Source organism: Pseudopodoces humilis, chromosome 23, assembly GCF_049639895.1.
Source record: "Pseudopodoces humilis isolate 2021_Gansu_Grassland_sample_001 chromosome 23, ASM4963989v1, whole genome shotgun sequence".
Lineage (NCBI taxonomy): Eukaryota > Metazoa > Chordata > Aves > Passeriformes > Paridae > Pseudopodoces > Pseudopodoces humilis.
In genome coordinates, this window is record NC_142222.1 from 7963208 (window position 1) to 7978885 (window position 15678).

The window sequence follows — 15678 nt, forward strand, 5'->3', positions numbered from 1 at the left end:
GAGGTGCCACAGTGGCTGGGGACTGGAGGAGCTGCAGGAAGGCTGGGTGAGAGCTTCAGGCCCAAGCGCACCTGCACAAATTCAGGTCTCCACACCCCACCATCCCAAGGGGTCCTGGCAATTCCCTGCTGAGAGTTGAATCCAGCATGGCCCCCCCAGGCTGCCCTGCAGCCCCCACACAGCAAGGCTGGTCTCATCTGTCAGCAGACTGCCCTGCTGGGGATAAAACACACCAACACCTGTAAGATAAAGATTATCTTAGGCACTTGCTGTGTTACAACAGACTTTTCTCTACAGGATCCTTCAAAAACAGATGAGTCAGAGAACCTAATAGTTAGCCTTCAGCATTCAAAATACTCCAGAAACAATATTACTTCACTGTGCTTCATCATAACTCATAAAAATCTATTTTTGTAGCATTTTTTGTAAGGGGATGGAATCTCCCCCATCTCCCTCCAGTGCCCCAGCACCTCCTGCTCAAAGGTGTGGGCCTGGGCAGGTGAGGTAAGAAAAATGCTGTTGTGGATAGGTATCGGTATCTTCGGGGTCTGGACACCAGTTTAACAGCCTCAGTCCTGTTATTCACCTTAAGATGCCATTTGCTTTTGTGGGGAGTTGTAGGCAGTGCTGAGATTGTGGGGCAGTGTCTGTGCTGCTTTATACAGCTTTTTGTTTTACTGGATTAAACCCCTGAGGCAGTGCTCTGTATTAAGGCTGCATTCCATATTAACAATCCCACAGTAACTTCTTACATGACTGTTTTGATCACGAGAGTAAACAATGGATTACACTACACTGAAAAGGTTTGGTGGTTTCCAGAAAACAGCTGGAGGAGGGTGGTGGGTTTCATCTGTAGGGGTACAATACACCCAGGGACAGGACCTGGACACCAGAGAGATCAGGGATGTCTGCTGGCCTTCATAAATTGTGTGTGTGTGTGTGTGTGTGAGTGACACCCAGTATGGCTGTAGGTGAAAGAAATGAGAGTTACATCTTGCAGACAATGCCAAGCTCTGCTTTATTTTCATCAGTTTGATCAGTACAAAAGCAGACAGCATAAGTTTCACTTTTTATTCTTTTTCGGTTTAATTACTTTACAAAGTACAAAATATACTGTCATTTATTTTGGAACATTAGGATTTTTTCTTTTTTCTGTTTTGTTTTTTCATACAGTACATAAATCTCAGCTTTTCAGCATAAGACCAGCAAAGAAAAGCAGCGTGTGCACTTGCTGGGAAAGCAAAGCAGCCACTTCTCAGCTCCACACAATGTCCAGTGCATGATCCCAAGCTGCTGCCACCATTCCCTGTGCCTGGTGGTGTAACATCCTGCCTCGTGCAGAGCTCATGAAGGCAACTGATACATTCAGACTCCTCTGTACCTTGTCCCCCCAAACTTACAGGAGCTCGCCATCCACACGTGCAGGGCCTGGCCCCACTGAGCCCATGGGCACTGCCCACAAGGCAGGTGCAAGCAGCCTTTCCATGGCTGCAGCCCAGAGCAGGAGCTGTACCAAAGGCCCCTGCATGGGGAGGATTCCCCTACCCTGTCTCTTTGCATCAGATCTGGTAATTAAAGGGAAATAAATACACAATTTTTTCCACCCTCCCCAATGAAAGGCTGCATGGGGTTTCTGAGAGGTGAGCAGGGAGGAGAGGCTGCAAGAGTTTGGGGTTCCCAGCCCCACTTCAGCCTATTTGGTGTGTGTCTGAGGCCAAAAGTGGTATTTCACTTACAGAGCAAATGATACATAAATAACTTATTAAATAAAAAAGTCCTAAAGATTTGTGTTTCCTTCCCAGGTTGCCCAGCACAGCTGTTCTAGGCAGCCAGGGAAGAGAGACAGACCCTGATCCAGGCTGGGCAATTTCTGCACCAGGAGCATCTCTGCTCTCTTGGCAGTTCTAGAAATTTGGGTTAGTGTTGTTTAGGTGTCTGGAGGGAATATGGGCTCCTTTGGAGTCCTTACAAAGGGGATAAAGAGAAATGCTCAGGCTTGTTGAAGCCACTTGAGGCACTAATAAAGTGGCATTGCACTATGGCCCCAGAAGGGCCAACCCCTCCTAACAACCCTGACCTTGCACGGTGCAGTGTGATCCTGCAGGGTGATGGCTCACTGAACCTTAGCCCAGAGGAACCAAACTAAAAATCTGCCCAAAGCACTGATGAGAACAATGAGGCTTCTCCTCCCTCTGTGCAGTGCTCCCTCAGAACTAAACCCTTCTGGCAGGAGATGACCAGCCTGTGCTGTGCTCTGCAGCCACAACCAGACACTGCAAGGTGGGGCTGCAGATGTTGTAGGGCACTGTGGCACCAAGACCCAAATCCCAGCAGCAGCAGGACCTGCTGGCATGGCTCGGTGGTGGGAGCAGGTGAATGTCAGGGAAATTGAGGTGATCACCCACCCTCTAATTCTAATGAAAAGGAGAGAATGGGTTATGTAAGGAATTAACAGTAAGGGAACAAGACAGGCTATTCATTTACAGAATTTTGCAGAAAGCTAAAATTGGATGAAAACAAGCCCCCAAGGGAGCCCAGGGCATTAAAAGCTCTTTTGAACTCTCCTGCTCCACACAGCTGGCACAGTGCTGAGCTGGGCTGGCTGTGGCCATGCTGGAGCTGAGCAGGCAGGGGAGGAGCTGTGTGCCTGCCATCCCTGTGCCACTCCCTCCACCTTGGCCATACAACTTAGGCACTCTCAGCTGGGAGGAGATGCTAGAGGTTTGTGGTCCCTTGTGGCCAGGCCCTCTGCAAACTCAGAGCGTGCAGAAGCACAGGTCATGGCTGCAAGAGAATTACAGAGCAGGGGGAAGCTGTTCATGGAATCTGCAGTAACATGGCAACATTCATTCCCAGACTTTGCATCTGAAATGACCAGTGCTGTCTAGAGACACCAAGAAAAGATCTTGGCTTATGTATGTTCCAAAGAGGTACAGAACCCTAAAATTCATACCCTAAAATGAGAATGTACTTTGATCCATACTTCAACCATTTTCTCTTCATACAACAGGGGCTGTGCATTGCTCTGTGCTCACCAGAGCATCTGCAGAGGCTTTAACTGCTGCAGCCAGGATTTGCTGATCAGCATCCAGTGCACGTCTCACACTGCAGAACCCCTTTCTTTCCTTCACCTTTGCTAACTGGAGCTGGTAACTCAACCCAGCTGTGCTTCATAAGGATTAAATAAAGAAGGAGGCCAAGGATTGCAAAGTAACTCAAGATTACCTTCACAGTCAAGTGTTTCCCTTCCAGGGAACCTGGGAAGGTCCCACAGCCTTGCTGAGGATGCTGAGGATGCACAGACTGTTTCTGTACCAGTTCAGTGCTGCCAGGATGCCTGAGAGATACTGCTGGCCCCTGGCACGTGGCAGGGGACAGACAGACAAGACAGACAGATGCACTCATGGGGAGGGAGAAGGTAGAGAGAGCTGGAGGCAGCTTTGCACATTTTAGCCAATGCAAACACACCCCAGCACATGCTAAGTGTAAATATTTTTGGCAAAGGATTACTGGGTTTTACTCTCCTGCAGATAAGAAAAGTTTAATCCAATCCAATGTTTGCAGGCAGGACTGGAACAGGTAAGTGAGATGCCTTAAGCTGCTTACTGGAGATGGCCACAAGAGTCAAAGTAACAGAGAGAGAAGAAATCCTGATCAGAAAATGATTTCTTGTCCATAACTGAATGTTGTTGGGGGACACCTTCTTTCAGGAATTAGTAGCAATGCTCAGCCTGAGGCCAAATAAAGAATTTCTCCCTTTTGATTAACAGAAAATACCAATGATCCAGTGCTGACAGGAACACCTGTGCTCAGTGAACACTGACTGTGCCATTGCAGGACCCAGCACCTCCCATTCACCTTGCTGACCTCTAAATTAAGGAGTTTGGACAAGCCAGTGCTCTTGAACAGTTGTGTGGGTGTATGGACTCCACAAGGATGGCAGGAACCCCCCTGCAGCACTGAGGCCATCCCTCATTAGCAGGGCCATGGCCAGCTGGAGCTGCCCAGAGCTGAGCAGGGATGCTGAGGGCAGCACTGGCAGCTGCAGGTAATCCAGGCACTCAGCCCAAGGATGTCCTGCTGAGCCATGTTCCTCCTTTATCCACACACCAGTGAACAGCACAATGTCAGGATGCTCAGACCTATTAGCACAAGGCATTTAAACAAAGGAAAAGACTCTTCAACATTTTCCCTACCCCAAAGGCTGGGTGCTGAGAGTTCAGAGCCCCCTACTTTGGGTTCTCTAAGCACTGTAGTGTTAATAGTGTGGTGGTATTATTATTACTATGAAAATATTTAACAAAGAGACCCCTTCCTGCAGGGCAGATCTCACTATGCAAGCTTGCATTGATCCTGACTTCAGGCTGGGTGCAGGGACAAGGTTCCACCAATTCTGGCCACATTTGGAGTATCCCAGTTCCCACCAGAACAAATATGAAGGGAATACTAAAGGGAAAGCATCAAGTTGTCTGAAACAATCTTCTTGGATGTCAGGAGAAAAATATAAAAGGAAATTAAAAGGTGAAGTCGAAGATGATGGCAGCATCAGAAGCCTTCAATGGCATTTTACATCCTGTGAATTCTTCAGGCCAACTGTCCTGTGCTGGGACATCAACCTTCCTTTGGAAGGTTCTAAATACCACAAAGCTTTCAACAGATTTCACAAATATAAGGCTGATTCCCTTGGGGGAGAAAAAAAAAATAATTACAAAAATCAGCCTCTAAAATAGCCTGAGTGCAATGTTAGAAAATTAAAACCTATGGTTTTTTGTTTTCATTTAAGGCTCAGTAAAGTTGCTTGTTTGGAGCTAATTCCTTCCTATCCATGTTGAAGTCCTTTGGAAGCAGCATTTTCAAAACTGACATCTCCCAAAGGTTGACAAAACCCCAGAGCAAAAGGAAGACCCTGTCCTGATGACTCTGTCCTGGTGGCACCATCCATGCACACAGAGAGAACTCAGGCTCAACTCAGCTGATCACAAACCTGGGCTGGCAACTCAAGGCCGCCCTCCCTGCCAGCCACGCTGCCAATCTGCCTTCCCAAGGAGTAACTGATAAAATATGAGGTGAAAAGCCACCACTGACTGTGCCCCCACTCCAGCTCAGTGCCCACAGCACAGGGCGAGCCACAGCAAACATCTCTGAATGCTTTCAACACTGCACTGTGCAGCCTGTGTCCCAAAGCATCTTTCCAAACAAACATCCAGAGATGCACAGTGCCACTTCTAGAACAAACCTTTAGATCAGAAATCTGGAGTGAATATAAACATATCGTGGGACAATTCCAAAAACCCATGTAAAGGAACAGCAAAATCAGATTTGAAACTCGGTGTTTGAATCCAGCAGCATCAGAAGCCATAACTGCCCTCCAGTACTGTGAATGCAGAAGCAATCAATTAGCTGTGTCTGTGTTTGCATGTCCCACACACCAGTACAAACCACACCCATGGCACAATCCCAGGTGCCTGCTTACTGCCTCCAGATTAAAGCAAAACCCTGGCTCACAGCTGGCACAGCCTCAGGGAAATCCTGCCAGAGGCTGTCTCTGAAGCCCCCTGCAAAGCCCTCAGGAAAATGGCAAGATCTGCCATTTCCTTATGTCAAGACTGAAGTGGAAGAAGTTAAGAAATGTAAGATATGCTGGGGCTGGTAATCACAAAAGCAAGGTCACACATGGGACAGACTGCTGGCACCCACTCTTGGGTAACACTCCTCTCCCAGCCCTGGGCTCTGCTGTGCTCTCCACACCAGTGGCCACAGCCTGGACACGGTGCCACCAGCCTGGCTCCTGCTGGCCCTCAGCTGCGGTAAAAGCCAGAAGAAAACACACTATTGCTGCCCCATGGGAAATGCCTCATCATCTTCCTGGGACAGGACCAGATGCTAGCAGGTTTTAGGTATTTTCAGCACCATTCTACTGTCCCCAGCCAGCAGCAATTTCCACCTGTGTGATGCAGGAGCTGATGAAAAACTGCAGGAGGGTCCCCACAAGACTCGGGGCCCTGGCAGGGGGAAGCTGCTGTGGCCAAGGAGGCCTGGGATGTGCAAGAGCAGCTACCCAGGGACCCTGGGCAATCCTTTATTTCCCCATGTGTGCACACTGGGTGGGAAAAAGCCTGAGGGGACAGGAGAAAAGAGGCCTTACTCCTCTTGCTGGCCCTGGGGAACAAGGCTCTGATGTGGGATAAGGGACAACAGCTGTCCTGGAGCAGGGGAATGGCAGCAGTGGGACAGTGACTGGAAAAAATTGACCAAAACCAGCCAAGTTTCAATGCAGACACAAGTCTGGGTGACACCACCTGCCAGGAGCTGGCCAGAGCTGAGCTCCCCCTGCCCAGGCTTTTTCAGAGCAGCCAGGCTTTGACTGCAGGGAGGAAGAAAAAGGAAATGTCAAACAACTGGGTATTTTCCCCTTTTCCAACACCAAACTGTTCTGTCAGGGGAAACAGAACCCTTTGCATCCTATCTCAGCACAGGCAAGATGGACAGTCCTCAGGAAGTCTGATGCGAGGAGACAACCCAGTACAACACAATGTCTTTTCTGTTTAATTCCATATTTCATTTTGGTTCTGGTTTTCAGGGCTCTCTGAGCCAGTGTCCATCTGCTCTTGGCCCATCCCACTGCTCTCAGCAGCATCCCCACGGTGCTGCCATCGGCTGCAGCTCCTTCCACACTGAGAGCACAGCCAGGGTACACTTCACCTCGGAGCTGAACCTCAGAAAACCATATGAACTCCCTTTCCTCCTGCCCCTCATTCATAAATTTAATAAAATAACAATAACAATAATAATAATAATAATAATATAATATAATAATAATAATAATAATTAAAACAAAGGCTTATTGGAGCTGTTTCTGCTCAACTTTCCACAGTCTCTTTTCATGTCACTCTCTGTAATCAGATTTTTCAAGAAATACTGTGAGAAAAAAAGAATAATAATAATAATAATAGTAATTATTATTATTAGAATAATAAAAAGCATCTGGAACCAGCTCAGAAGATTTCTAATGCTTTTCAGCTTGACTGACTTGGAGTGCATTGACCACACCATTTATATTTTCTTCAGGTACCTGCAAGAAAACAAAGAGAAAGGTCATGTTCCAGCAAAAGGTTTGACAAGGAAAAGAGAGGCAGGAGGTGAAGCCAGGCCAGTCCCAAGGAGGCAGACACTGCTGGTTTTTGCTCACACCTGAAGTTCACTGAGGAAGGGCTCCATGTACAAGGACACCCCCTGCCAGCTGCTCGGAGAGAGGATCTGTGGGGCCTGGAGGCAGCAGGATGAGGCACTCTGAGAAGGAGGAGCTGCCTGCAGAGTCATCACAATTGTAGGGAGTAAGTTTTCAGCTACATATCTATTTTAACTGATAGGGCTGAGCTCTCCAGATATATGGCTTGACATGTAGAAGCACTCTGCACCTTGTGCTCTGCACAAAATGCACACACCTGGGGCCACACAATGGGCAGAAATGTGAGGGAAAGCTAACACTATTGATTTTTAAATGGTGTTTTATTAGCTTATCTTATCAGCACAGTTTATATTAAAAAAAAAATAAGACAAACATATATAACACTTTGACCTTTGCTATCTGAAATAATATTTACTTTTACTCTTTACACACATGACCTATCAGCTGTGAATGGCTCACACCAACTGTGAAAAAACAAAGTAATTAAAAAAACCTGCTTTGATCTCACTAGAGCTTTTACAGGTCAAAGGTAGGACCTGAATAATCAATTTGCAAGTGATGGAAAGAGAAGTATAATGCAATAAAAGGCACATTTAAGGAAAAAAAAATGAATAGCATAAAGCAGCTAACTCTCTCCTTCAGGACCAGGGAAATGGGTTCCAAGACAAATGCCATCCCATTTGTGGCTTCAGGCATAACATTTTCTCTTTCTAGGGGATTCCTCATTTTTGAGGGTCTCTTCTTCACAAAGGAAGAGCAGAGGTAGGCCTAGAAAGTAAAATATCCATCAGTATAGAAAATGGAGAGAGCTCTCCAAGAATGGCAAGACTCTCATGTTGATGACTGTGCTGCAACTGCTTATGGGCACTCCATGAGAACAAACATGGGAACAACCTTATCTGCTTCAAAATCACCTTCTCTTGCTGTGCTGGCAATCATTGCTTATTTACCAAGAAATAAGAAGATGTAGGGACAGCAGAGCTAATAGCTGGGTCTCACAAAGCAAAGGTTAGGACAATGCAGGCACCAAGGAATGAAGGCAGGGGTCTGCTACTGGTAGATTGTCCAAAAAGTTCCCAACACACAAAGGCTCCTCTGATGACCCACTCTTAGGGGGAAGGAAGCACCTTCTCCTCAAGGGTGGGTTGTCACAGCACTGTCCTGGGAGTCTGCAGCCTACAACTGTTGTTGGAAGTGATGGAAGGGTTTGTGGCTGTTTCTAATAAAAGACAGAGATTCAGTGGAAGAAGCTGCTCAGGGAGGTTGTGAAGTCTCCATCCCTGCAGGTCTCTAAAGACTGAGACCAGCTTTTTTTGAGACAACACTCACTAACACAGCTTTGCTTTGGGTAGGCTGGGCTTGTTTCAGAAGCCTCTCCCCCAGGGAAGTGACAGCCAGGAGCTGGAGACAGGAGTTAGCTGGGCTACACTGGGGCAAAGGCACTCCAACGAGCTATCCAGATGAGAAGTGACATTCTCATAATGAGTTTTCTAAGGAAAAGATCTCCCCTACTCCAAAGAAGCTGTGTTCATACTCACCAAGGCGTGATCAAACTTAAAAGTACTGATGTAGTAGGCTGGGATGTCAGCAGCGGCCAAAGGCTCAGAAATCTGAGCGACAATTCCACATTCATCTGTGGGGAGATAAAAAATCAAATATTGTCTGGAGGGGCTTGCAAAAGTCTCAGAGCTCACCAGCTCCATGCCTACATATGGAGAAGTTTGTCTTCACAAACACCAATCAGAAGGAATCTCTGTAATAAAATGTATTCTTTCTCACAGAATCAAGCTTTTGGGCCACAATACACAGCATGTTTCATTTTATTACATGCTTTTTACTACAGAGAAACACATATTCTCCAAAGGCACAAAACCATTAGAACTGGAATGATTTAGAGATCCAAAGAAAGGCACTGAACGATGTCAAGAAGAAAGCACAAAGCCCAGCCCCATATATTCCTAACATCAATTTTTCTCTGTTATTGAACACTTGGTCCTGCAATTCTGGAAGAGGAGATGCTGACCCATTAGTCAGCCTGGATGCTTGGCTCCTTGGCTGCAGCCCACCACAGCCCCTGAAACAGGATTTCACACCAATTTCACCAGAGAATCATCACAGAATGTTAAGGGGTTGAAATGGACCTTAAAGACTCTCTAGTCCCAACCCTCTGTGCCATGGGCAGGGACACCTCCCACTACAGCAGGTTGCTCAAAGCCTTATCCAGCCTAGCTTTGAACACTGCCAGGGTTGGGACATCCACAGCCTCCCTGGACAACCTGTGCTGGAGTCCCACCACCCTCACAGGGAAGAATTTCTTCCTGATATCTGACCTAAATTCCTTCTCTTTTACTTAGTCCCCGTGGCCCCTTGTCCTGTCCCTGCAGTTCCTGATGCAAAGTCCCTCTCTGGCTTCCCTGCAGCCCGTTCAGACCCTGGGAGCTGCTGCGAGGTCTCCACACAACCTTCTCTTCTCCAGGCTGAACTGCCCCACCTCCCTCAGCCTGTCTCCATCGGGGAGGTGCTCCAGTCCTCTCACCAACCTCATGGCCCCCTCTGCACTTGCTCCAGCAGTTCCATGTGTTTCCTATTTTGGGACACCAGAACTGTGCACAGGGCTCCAGCTGCACTGGAGTATGACAGTGCTTCGTGACCACCAATTTCAGGAATCTTCAATGAATTTCCATCCCACTTTTTATTCCAGTTTTTCTCTTTAACCAGAGCCCCAGCTGTAGCCACCTCCAAAGGTTCCTCAGCAGATGAATGCAATGTAGCTGGAACTGTTAAGCATGTAGCACTTTCAGGAATATATTCAGAACTCAAACTTAACAGGAGTCAGGCTTCTATTTGAAAATCTCAGCTCACAAAGTCACTGCTGGCTCTTTAAAAGCATCAGCCTCAGATGGATTTTTCCATGCCCCTTGAAGGCCCTGAGGTGACTGACTGCACACCAGCTGATCCTCCAAATGTTACTTACCAAAGCCAAGAGGCTGCCCACCAATCCGCACCATCTTCCAGAGTTCACCAGATGCACTTGTAAACAACAAATTATTAGGAAATCTGTAAAAAACAAAAACCAAACATCAAACATAGCAATTAAAACGCAGCAGTGTGTCAGATTCTGCCTGTGGGGGATCTGCTCTTCCTGCATCCTTGAGATGTTTGAAGCCAGCAATAACGGGCAGTAGCTAGGGCAAGCTGGGAAATATCAAGGCAGGTGAGGCAGATGCACCTGCCTGACCCTCCAGGAATCCTATGGCAAATCAGCATCTGCTGCTGGAGGTGGGCACAGGTATCCAGAGAGGCAGGGAAAAAAATTCTAAGCAACAGAATGTGTCACCTTTACAAATGTTGGGACTGTGAAGGTTTGATTTGAGCTGCATTTGGAAACACCTAGGGATGGAATGTTTCCATACCTCTCTCAGGGATGTCAATGGTAACCACTGGTTTTGTGTCTGAGCACCACCAGTGCTTGTTTCCCTACCATCCTGGGAGGTCCCTGGGACCACTGCAGAGGTCTCTATTAGCAGGGGAAAGGAGACCAGAGGCTAAGAGAGTTGCCCAAGGTCAAGCAGGCAGCCTGTGAGAGAGAAGAACTGGCCCTCCAGATTTCCCACACCCCAGGCTGAAGCTCCAGCCCTCTGGCTCTTATGACAAACAAAGGTTTAATCCAATAAGGTCAAAGAAACTTTCAAGAGGGCAATTTATTAAATTGAAGAACATGTCCCTGGGGCAGGAGACTTGCCCCCAAGAACCAAACCCAAACTGTACTGTATGTCAAAAGCAAGCTTGCATGTCTAAGCAGGGCTGAGTACAGCATTCCTCTAGCCTCCAGAGCCTCCTGTGCTGCCCAGCTGCAGAAGCACAGACACACACCAAGGCTCCCCAGCTGGCTCTTTCCTTGCTAGATAAACAAGTCTCAGGCTCTGGCTGCACAGTGGTGACTCAGGACATTATCATCACAACAAGACTCCGAACCAAGCCCACCCACGGGTAAAATCAAAGCTTGAGGACTGCATCACTGACATCCCCACCCTGATTTTGGCCTTTAGCAGGAAATCTTCAAACACCTACACCAGGTTTTCCTTTTGGGTTTTGCTCTTGTAAGCCCAGCTAATGCACAACAGAATAAAAATGCCAAAATCGCTTTGCTCCAGTATTCCTCTTTTGAAAGTGAGCTAACCCTACATCACATTGATTTGTGATTTTACTAAGGGCTTGGACAGATCAGTCCAAAGTTTAGACATTGGAACTAAAATGCCAGATTTTACTCAGAAAAGTGACAGGGTGTACAGGTCCATGACACCCATACAAAGACAGTCCAAATAATTAACACTTAGGAGTCTAAGCTGCTTCCTGCTCCTTTGAGAGCATCCTTTTTTCTCAGGTGCAGTAACCAAGGTCCAGGTTACTCTAAGACCAGAGCTCACCTCTGCTGTGTCTGGACATCCATGACCAGGGAGATGTAACCCTCAATGAGAGAAAAGGAGAAAAAGCGAATGTGTCCCGAGTCTTCGTTGCCCACCACTGAGTCTTTTACTCTGAAGAAACAGAAGAGGATGACATTAACTGAAGCTAGAAGAGCACAAAAAAGGGTTTTTAAAGCAGATATAGCCAGTGAAACCAGAAATGTTCTTACATTGACTTAGCAAAGTGACACCGAGTCCTGCTGTATTATACTGATTTGATTTTTTTTTTTTTTATTCTGCAGGTGGAAAACTATCCAGTCCCCACAAAACTCTCCATCCCTGCCTCAAGATGACCTCACAAGAGGCTGTGGGTGACGAGCCACAGGCCACGAGGGGCAGCAATCCAGGCAGCTGTACGTGCTCCGGCCCTGTGCCGATTGTGGCACACCGACCACGTGGCTACTCCTACCTCACTCTAAAAACACTCAGCTTTCCAAAGCCAGCCCATGTCTCTGGGCACCCTCCATCACCTGTTTGGCTTCCACCTGTCAGGACAACCCTCTTGAGCCTGTGAAACCTCCCTCTCTCCCTCAGAGCAGAGCACTGGAGCAGCACAGAGCCACAGCAGATCCCTGGGCACCCCAGAGGAGCAGTGGGAATCTGTGCCTCCAGACCCAGGGCACAGCTCTCCTGGAAGCCCATCTCCCTGCAGGACCTACCCATTGGAGTAAAACATGACATCCATTAGGAGTGTAGCAACAGTGGGAAGGGTATCTGGATCCAGGCTGGTGACGCAGAACATATTACTTGGACTGGAAAGAGGATGAATGACAGGCCTCTGAACTGAAAGAGACACACACAGACACGCACAGCTGTGAAGCCACACCTGCAGCAGGCTCCTGTCCCATCAAACATGTTATCCATGCACTGGCAATGGTCACAGAGAAAGCTGACAGCATTTGGGAGGCAGTGCCTCGTTGCTGAAGCCCTGTTTGCTCTCACACAGGGAATGAGGGGCCTGTGGATAATCTGCTCCTGTGCTGTCTCCCTGGTTTGGGGTGGTGTTACCATGAATGCCCTGCCCAGCTCTCTGCTCCAAGGGGCTTTCAGGGTGCATTGCATTGGGGCAAGCTAAAGGAAGTGCCAAGAGAAACTGAAAAGTGGAAAAAAAATGCAGGCTTCCACCATTAAAAGGCAGGGCTATGGAAGGCATTTCTCCAGCTGTGGTTGTTGGCAGTCCATCCTGTTTTCCCTCATTTCTACGGACCTATTTTGCCATAATATCTTGAAAAATTAAAAACCAGCTGCCATGCAGCAGTTTGTCTAACAGATTGCAGCCAGTGGCTGAAAAGCAGCCAGCATTTAGGCATGCAACCAATAGAGCAACACAGCAAACTGCATACCAGTGCATTACCAACGTGTTTCACTGTGCCCTTTCTTGATGCTTTTTTTCTTTAAGACTCATTTTCTTAAACAAGGTGATTGTTAGCTCTTCAGTGATGAAAATGAGTGGCTCTTCATGATAACTGATCCCTGCTTTGTCTGGTTATAGGCAAAAAATTACACACATGTCTGTAGGAAAACATATGTATATAAATTGTTCCTTTTCCTGATTGTTCTCTTTGGCTTTATACTTGTTCCTCTGGCCTGCAAACATCCAAAGGTTCTGTACAGCCCTGGGCTCATTGTGGCCTTGAGCCTCACTGGCACTGAAGTGTGGAAGTTGAAATTCAATCTCCTCTGTGCATCATTGCAATACTTAAACATGCTTTTAGAGAAGCCATTTTCCTTTGGTATGTTGAAGCATGGAAATATGGGCTACAGACATACACAACATTATTTTTGCAACTGCAATGAACTATACTTTAACCTTCTGTCCTACAAAAGACATGTCTTCTCTACAAAAACTAGCATTAAAAGGCCAAAATTCAGCTAAAATTACTAGGACTGCTCAGAAAGTTAAGAACCTACTCTGTACTGGGATAGGCTCGTGGGATTATAATCTTACAACAGGATAAATATTCACCCAAATGTTGAAGGAAGCTAGGAGACAGGACTCTCACCCCATGCATCAGGAAGCTCAAACCCCTGGCAAGCTGAGCCTGTGCTGCTCCTTACCTAGTTTTGGTTTGACAAATCCATTTGTTACCCCAAAGTCATCAGCAGCCACTGTCTCCCCATTCACTACTCTGAGGATGGTGAACTCAGCAGCCAGCGTGTGCATCACGAAGGGCAGGTCTCGCTCACGCACCTGAAGGTGACAACAGCATTACCTGGTGATGGTGTGCACCACAAATGACAAAACACTGCAGGGGAGGGAGTAAACATACTTTAGGGCACAGCAAAGTGGACACGACTCCTGTTGAGCCAGGGGATAGTTACCAATTAGGTGTATCTTAAGAGAAACACACTTGGTTATCAGTAGGATTGAGCACCAGAGTGCTTTTATGACTGTAAAAAGAATGAGGAGATTTCTAAGCCAAGAGATGCTTCACCTCTTTTCCAGCATTCCTTCAACAGTTCAGCACTGCCTGCTCCTCAGTCTTGCTTCCTCAGGAAATAAGGAAATGCACACACACGTGTGTGTGACAGGAAGACAGGCTGTCTGTCTATACCCAAAACAACTCTGGAGCCTCCTGGCCATCAGCAGCCAGCCTGACAGCAGACACTATGTTCCTCCAACTTTCAGGAAACCAAAGTCTGATGGTGGGAAGTACTGCCAGTATCTGCATTTCAGGAGAGACTGCAGTGTAGGCCCAGCACTCTCATTAGACACCGGACCACCCATGACAACAAATGCTTTATCCCATGGCAAAAGCTCCTGAGATGTCAGAGGGCCTGACTACAAGGAACAGAGCTCTGGAGGAAGCTCACTTTGCTGCTTCTGCCACTCCCAGACAACTTCTTCCCAGAATTGCCCAGGTGAACTTTCATCTGGTGGCAATAGCTCTGCCTGGTCCCCTCATGTCCTCTTACCAGGATGAAGTCCGTCTGGTAGGTGGAGAGCATAAACACTGAGATGTTTTGGTCAGCTAGAGGTGCTATGACTGACTTGGCAATTTTGGTCACTCCGATGGGCTGGGAGCTGGAGAAACCACCTCCACCAGACACCACGTTGAGGGCAAGCCATGTTGCATCGGCCACGCTCAAGTGTTCCGAGGAAGGAAGCTCTGCAGAGACACAAGGGGAGGACACAGGTTTGTTTCAGAGGCAGGGAGAGCCAGGTCCACTCTGTGCTTAGCACAGACCTCAGTGCAAGGATGAGATGAGCCCCCTTATCCCAGCCTCCTGGGCTTCCCATGCTGCTTCACAGGATCCTACTGTGACACTCTTTCTTGTAAGGATTGCATCAATTTCCATGGCAGGATTCACAGAGATTGTCAAGGACAACACAGGGAACTGCAGGTGGCTCAGCAGTTCACTTGGATGCCAGTGACCAGTTCTGTTGACCTTCCCAAGTGCTTGTCCTGGTTACAAAAGGAGAGTGCCAATGTGGGTGTAAACAAACTGTATTTTACTCCCCTCATTCCTGACAAACTGTTAATTATATATATTATATATGGTTTGCAGGAGCTGCCCTGCCCACACCTGGACACCCCAGGCTACAAGCTGGGTGTTAAATTAGATAAGGGAGAAGAAGCAAACCCCTCGAGGCAGGGGAGTGTTTCTTCACACCAATGACTGGGCTGTGGTAACTCCCCTCTGGGGAAGCACCAGCACAGTCACATCCATCCTGAAGGGGGTAATCTCTGCTAGGGGGCCACAATGGGCACCACCAGAATAGGAGCTGTAACTTAGACCATCAAGAACTCCCAAAAATATCCTACGACTCACACTATTACATCACTCCATTGTGAAAATCCCTGCCCTGGAGGAGGTACTGAGCATTCCTGAGCGGATAGAATCTTGACACTACCATCACCACCACCACTGGATGGATCCAGAGGAGCACCAGAACTTCCACAGGACCATGACTGCATCATTTGACAGGATTGTGATCAGCAGCCTGGTCAGGGTGTCAGGCTGTACTCTGATTTTGTGCCACTCTTCTGTGTACCATTGCATATATTGCAAACTTTCTAT

The 15678-nt window shown here is 47.5% G+C and overlaps 1 protein-coding gene across 3 annotated transcripts in view; it reads right to left on the bottom strand.

The window, feature by feature from the left end:
• Positions 1–994: 994 nt before the first annotated feature.
• Positions 995–15678, bottom strand: part of CASTOR2 (cytosolic arginine sensor for mTORC1 subunit 2) — an 83650-nt gene continuing 68966 nt past the window's right edge. For all 3 annotated transcript variants that reach the window (XM_005525882.3, XM_014255024.2, XM_088066376.1), the window contains exons 3-9: positions 14572–14765; positions 13714–13846; positions 12315–12438; positions 11617–11727; positions 10164–10246; positions 8728–8822; positions 995–7072 (exon numbers count right to left, since the gene is read on the bottom strand). In XM_005525882.3, the coding sequence (XP_005525939.1) occupies positions 7007–7072; positions 8728–8822; positions 10164–10246; positions 11617–11727; positions 12315–12438; positions 13714–13846; positions 14572–14765 (806 nt within the window). In that variant the 3' untranslated portion in view covers positions 995–7006. The remainder of the gene's footprint in view (positions 7073–8727; positions 8823–10163; positions 10247–11616; positions 11728–12314; positions 12439–13713; positions 13847–14571; positions 14766–15678) is intronic.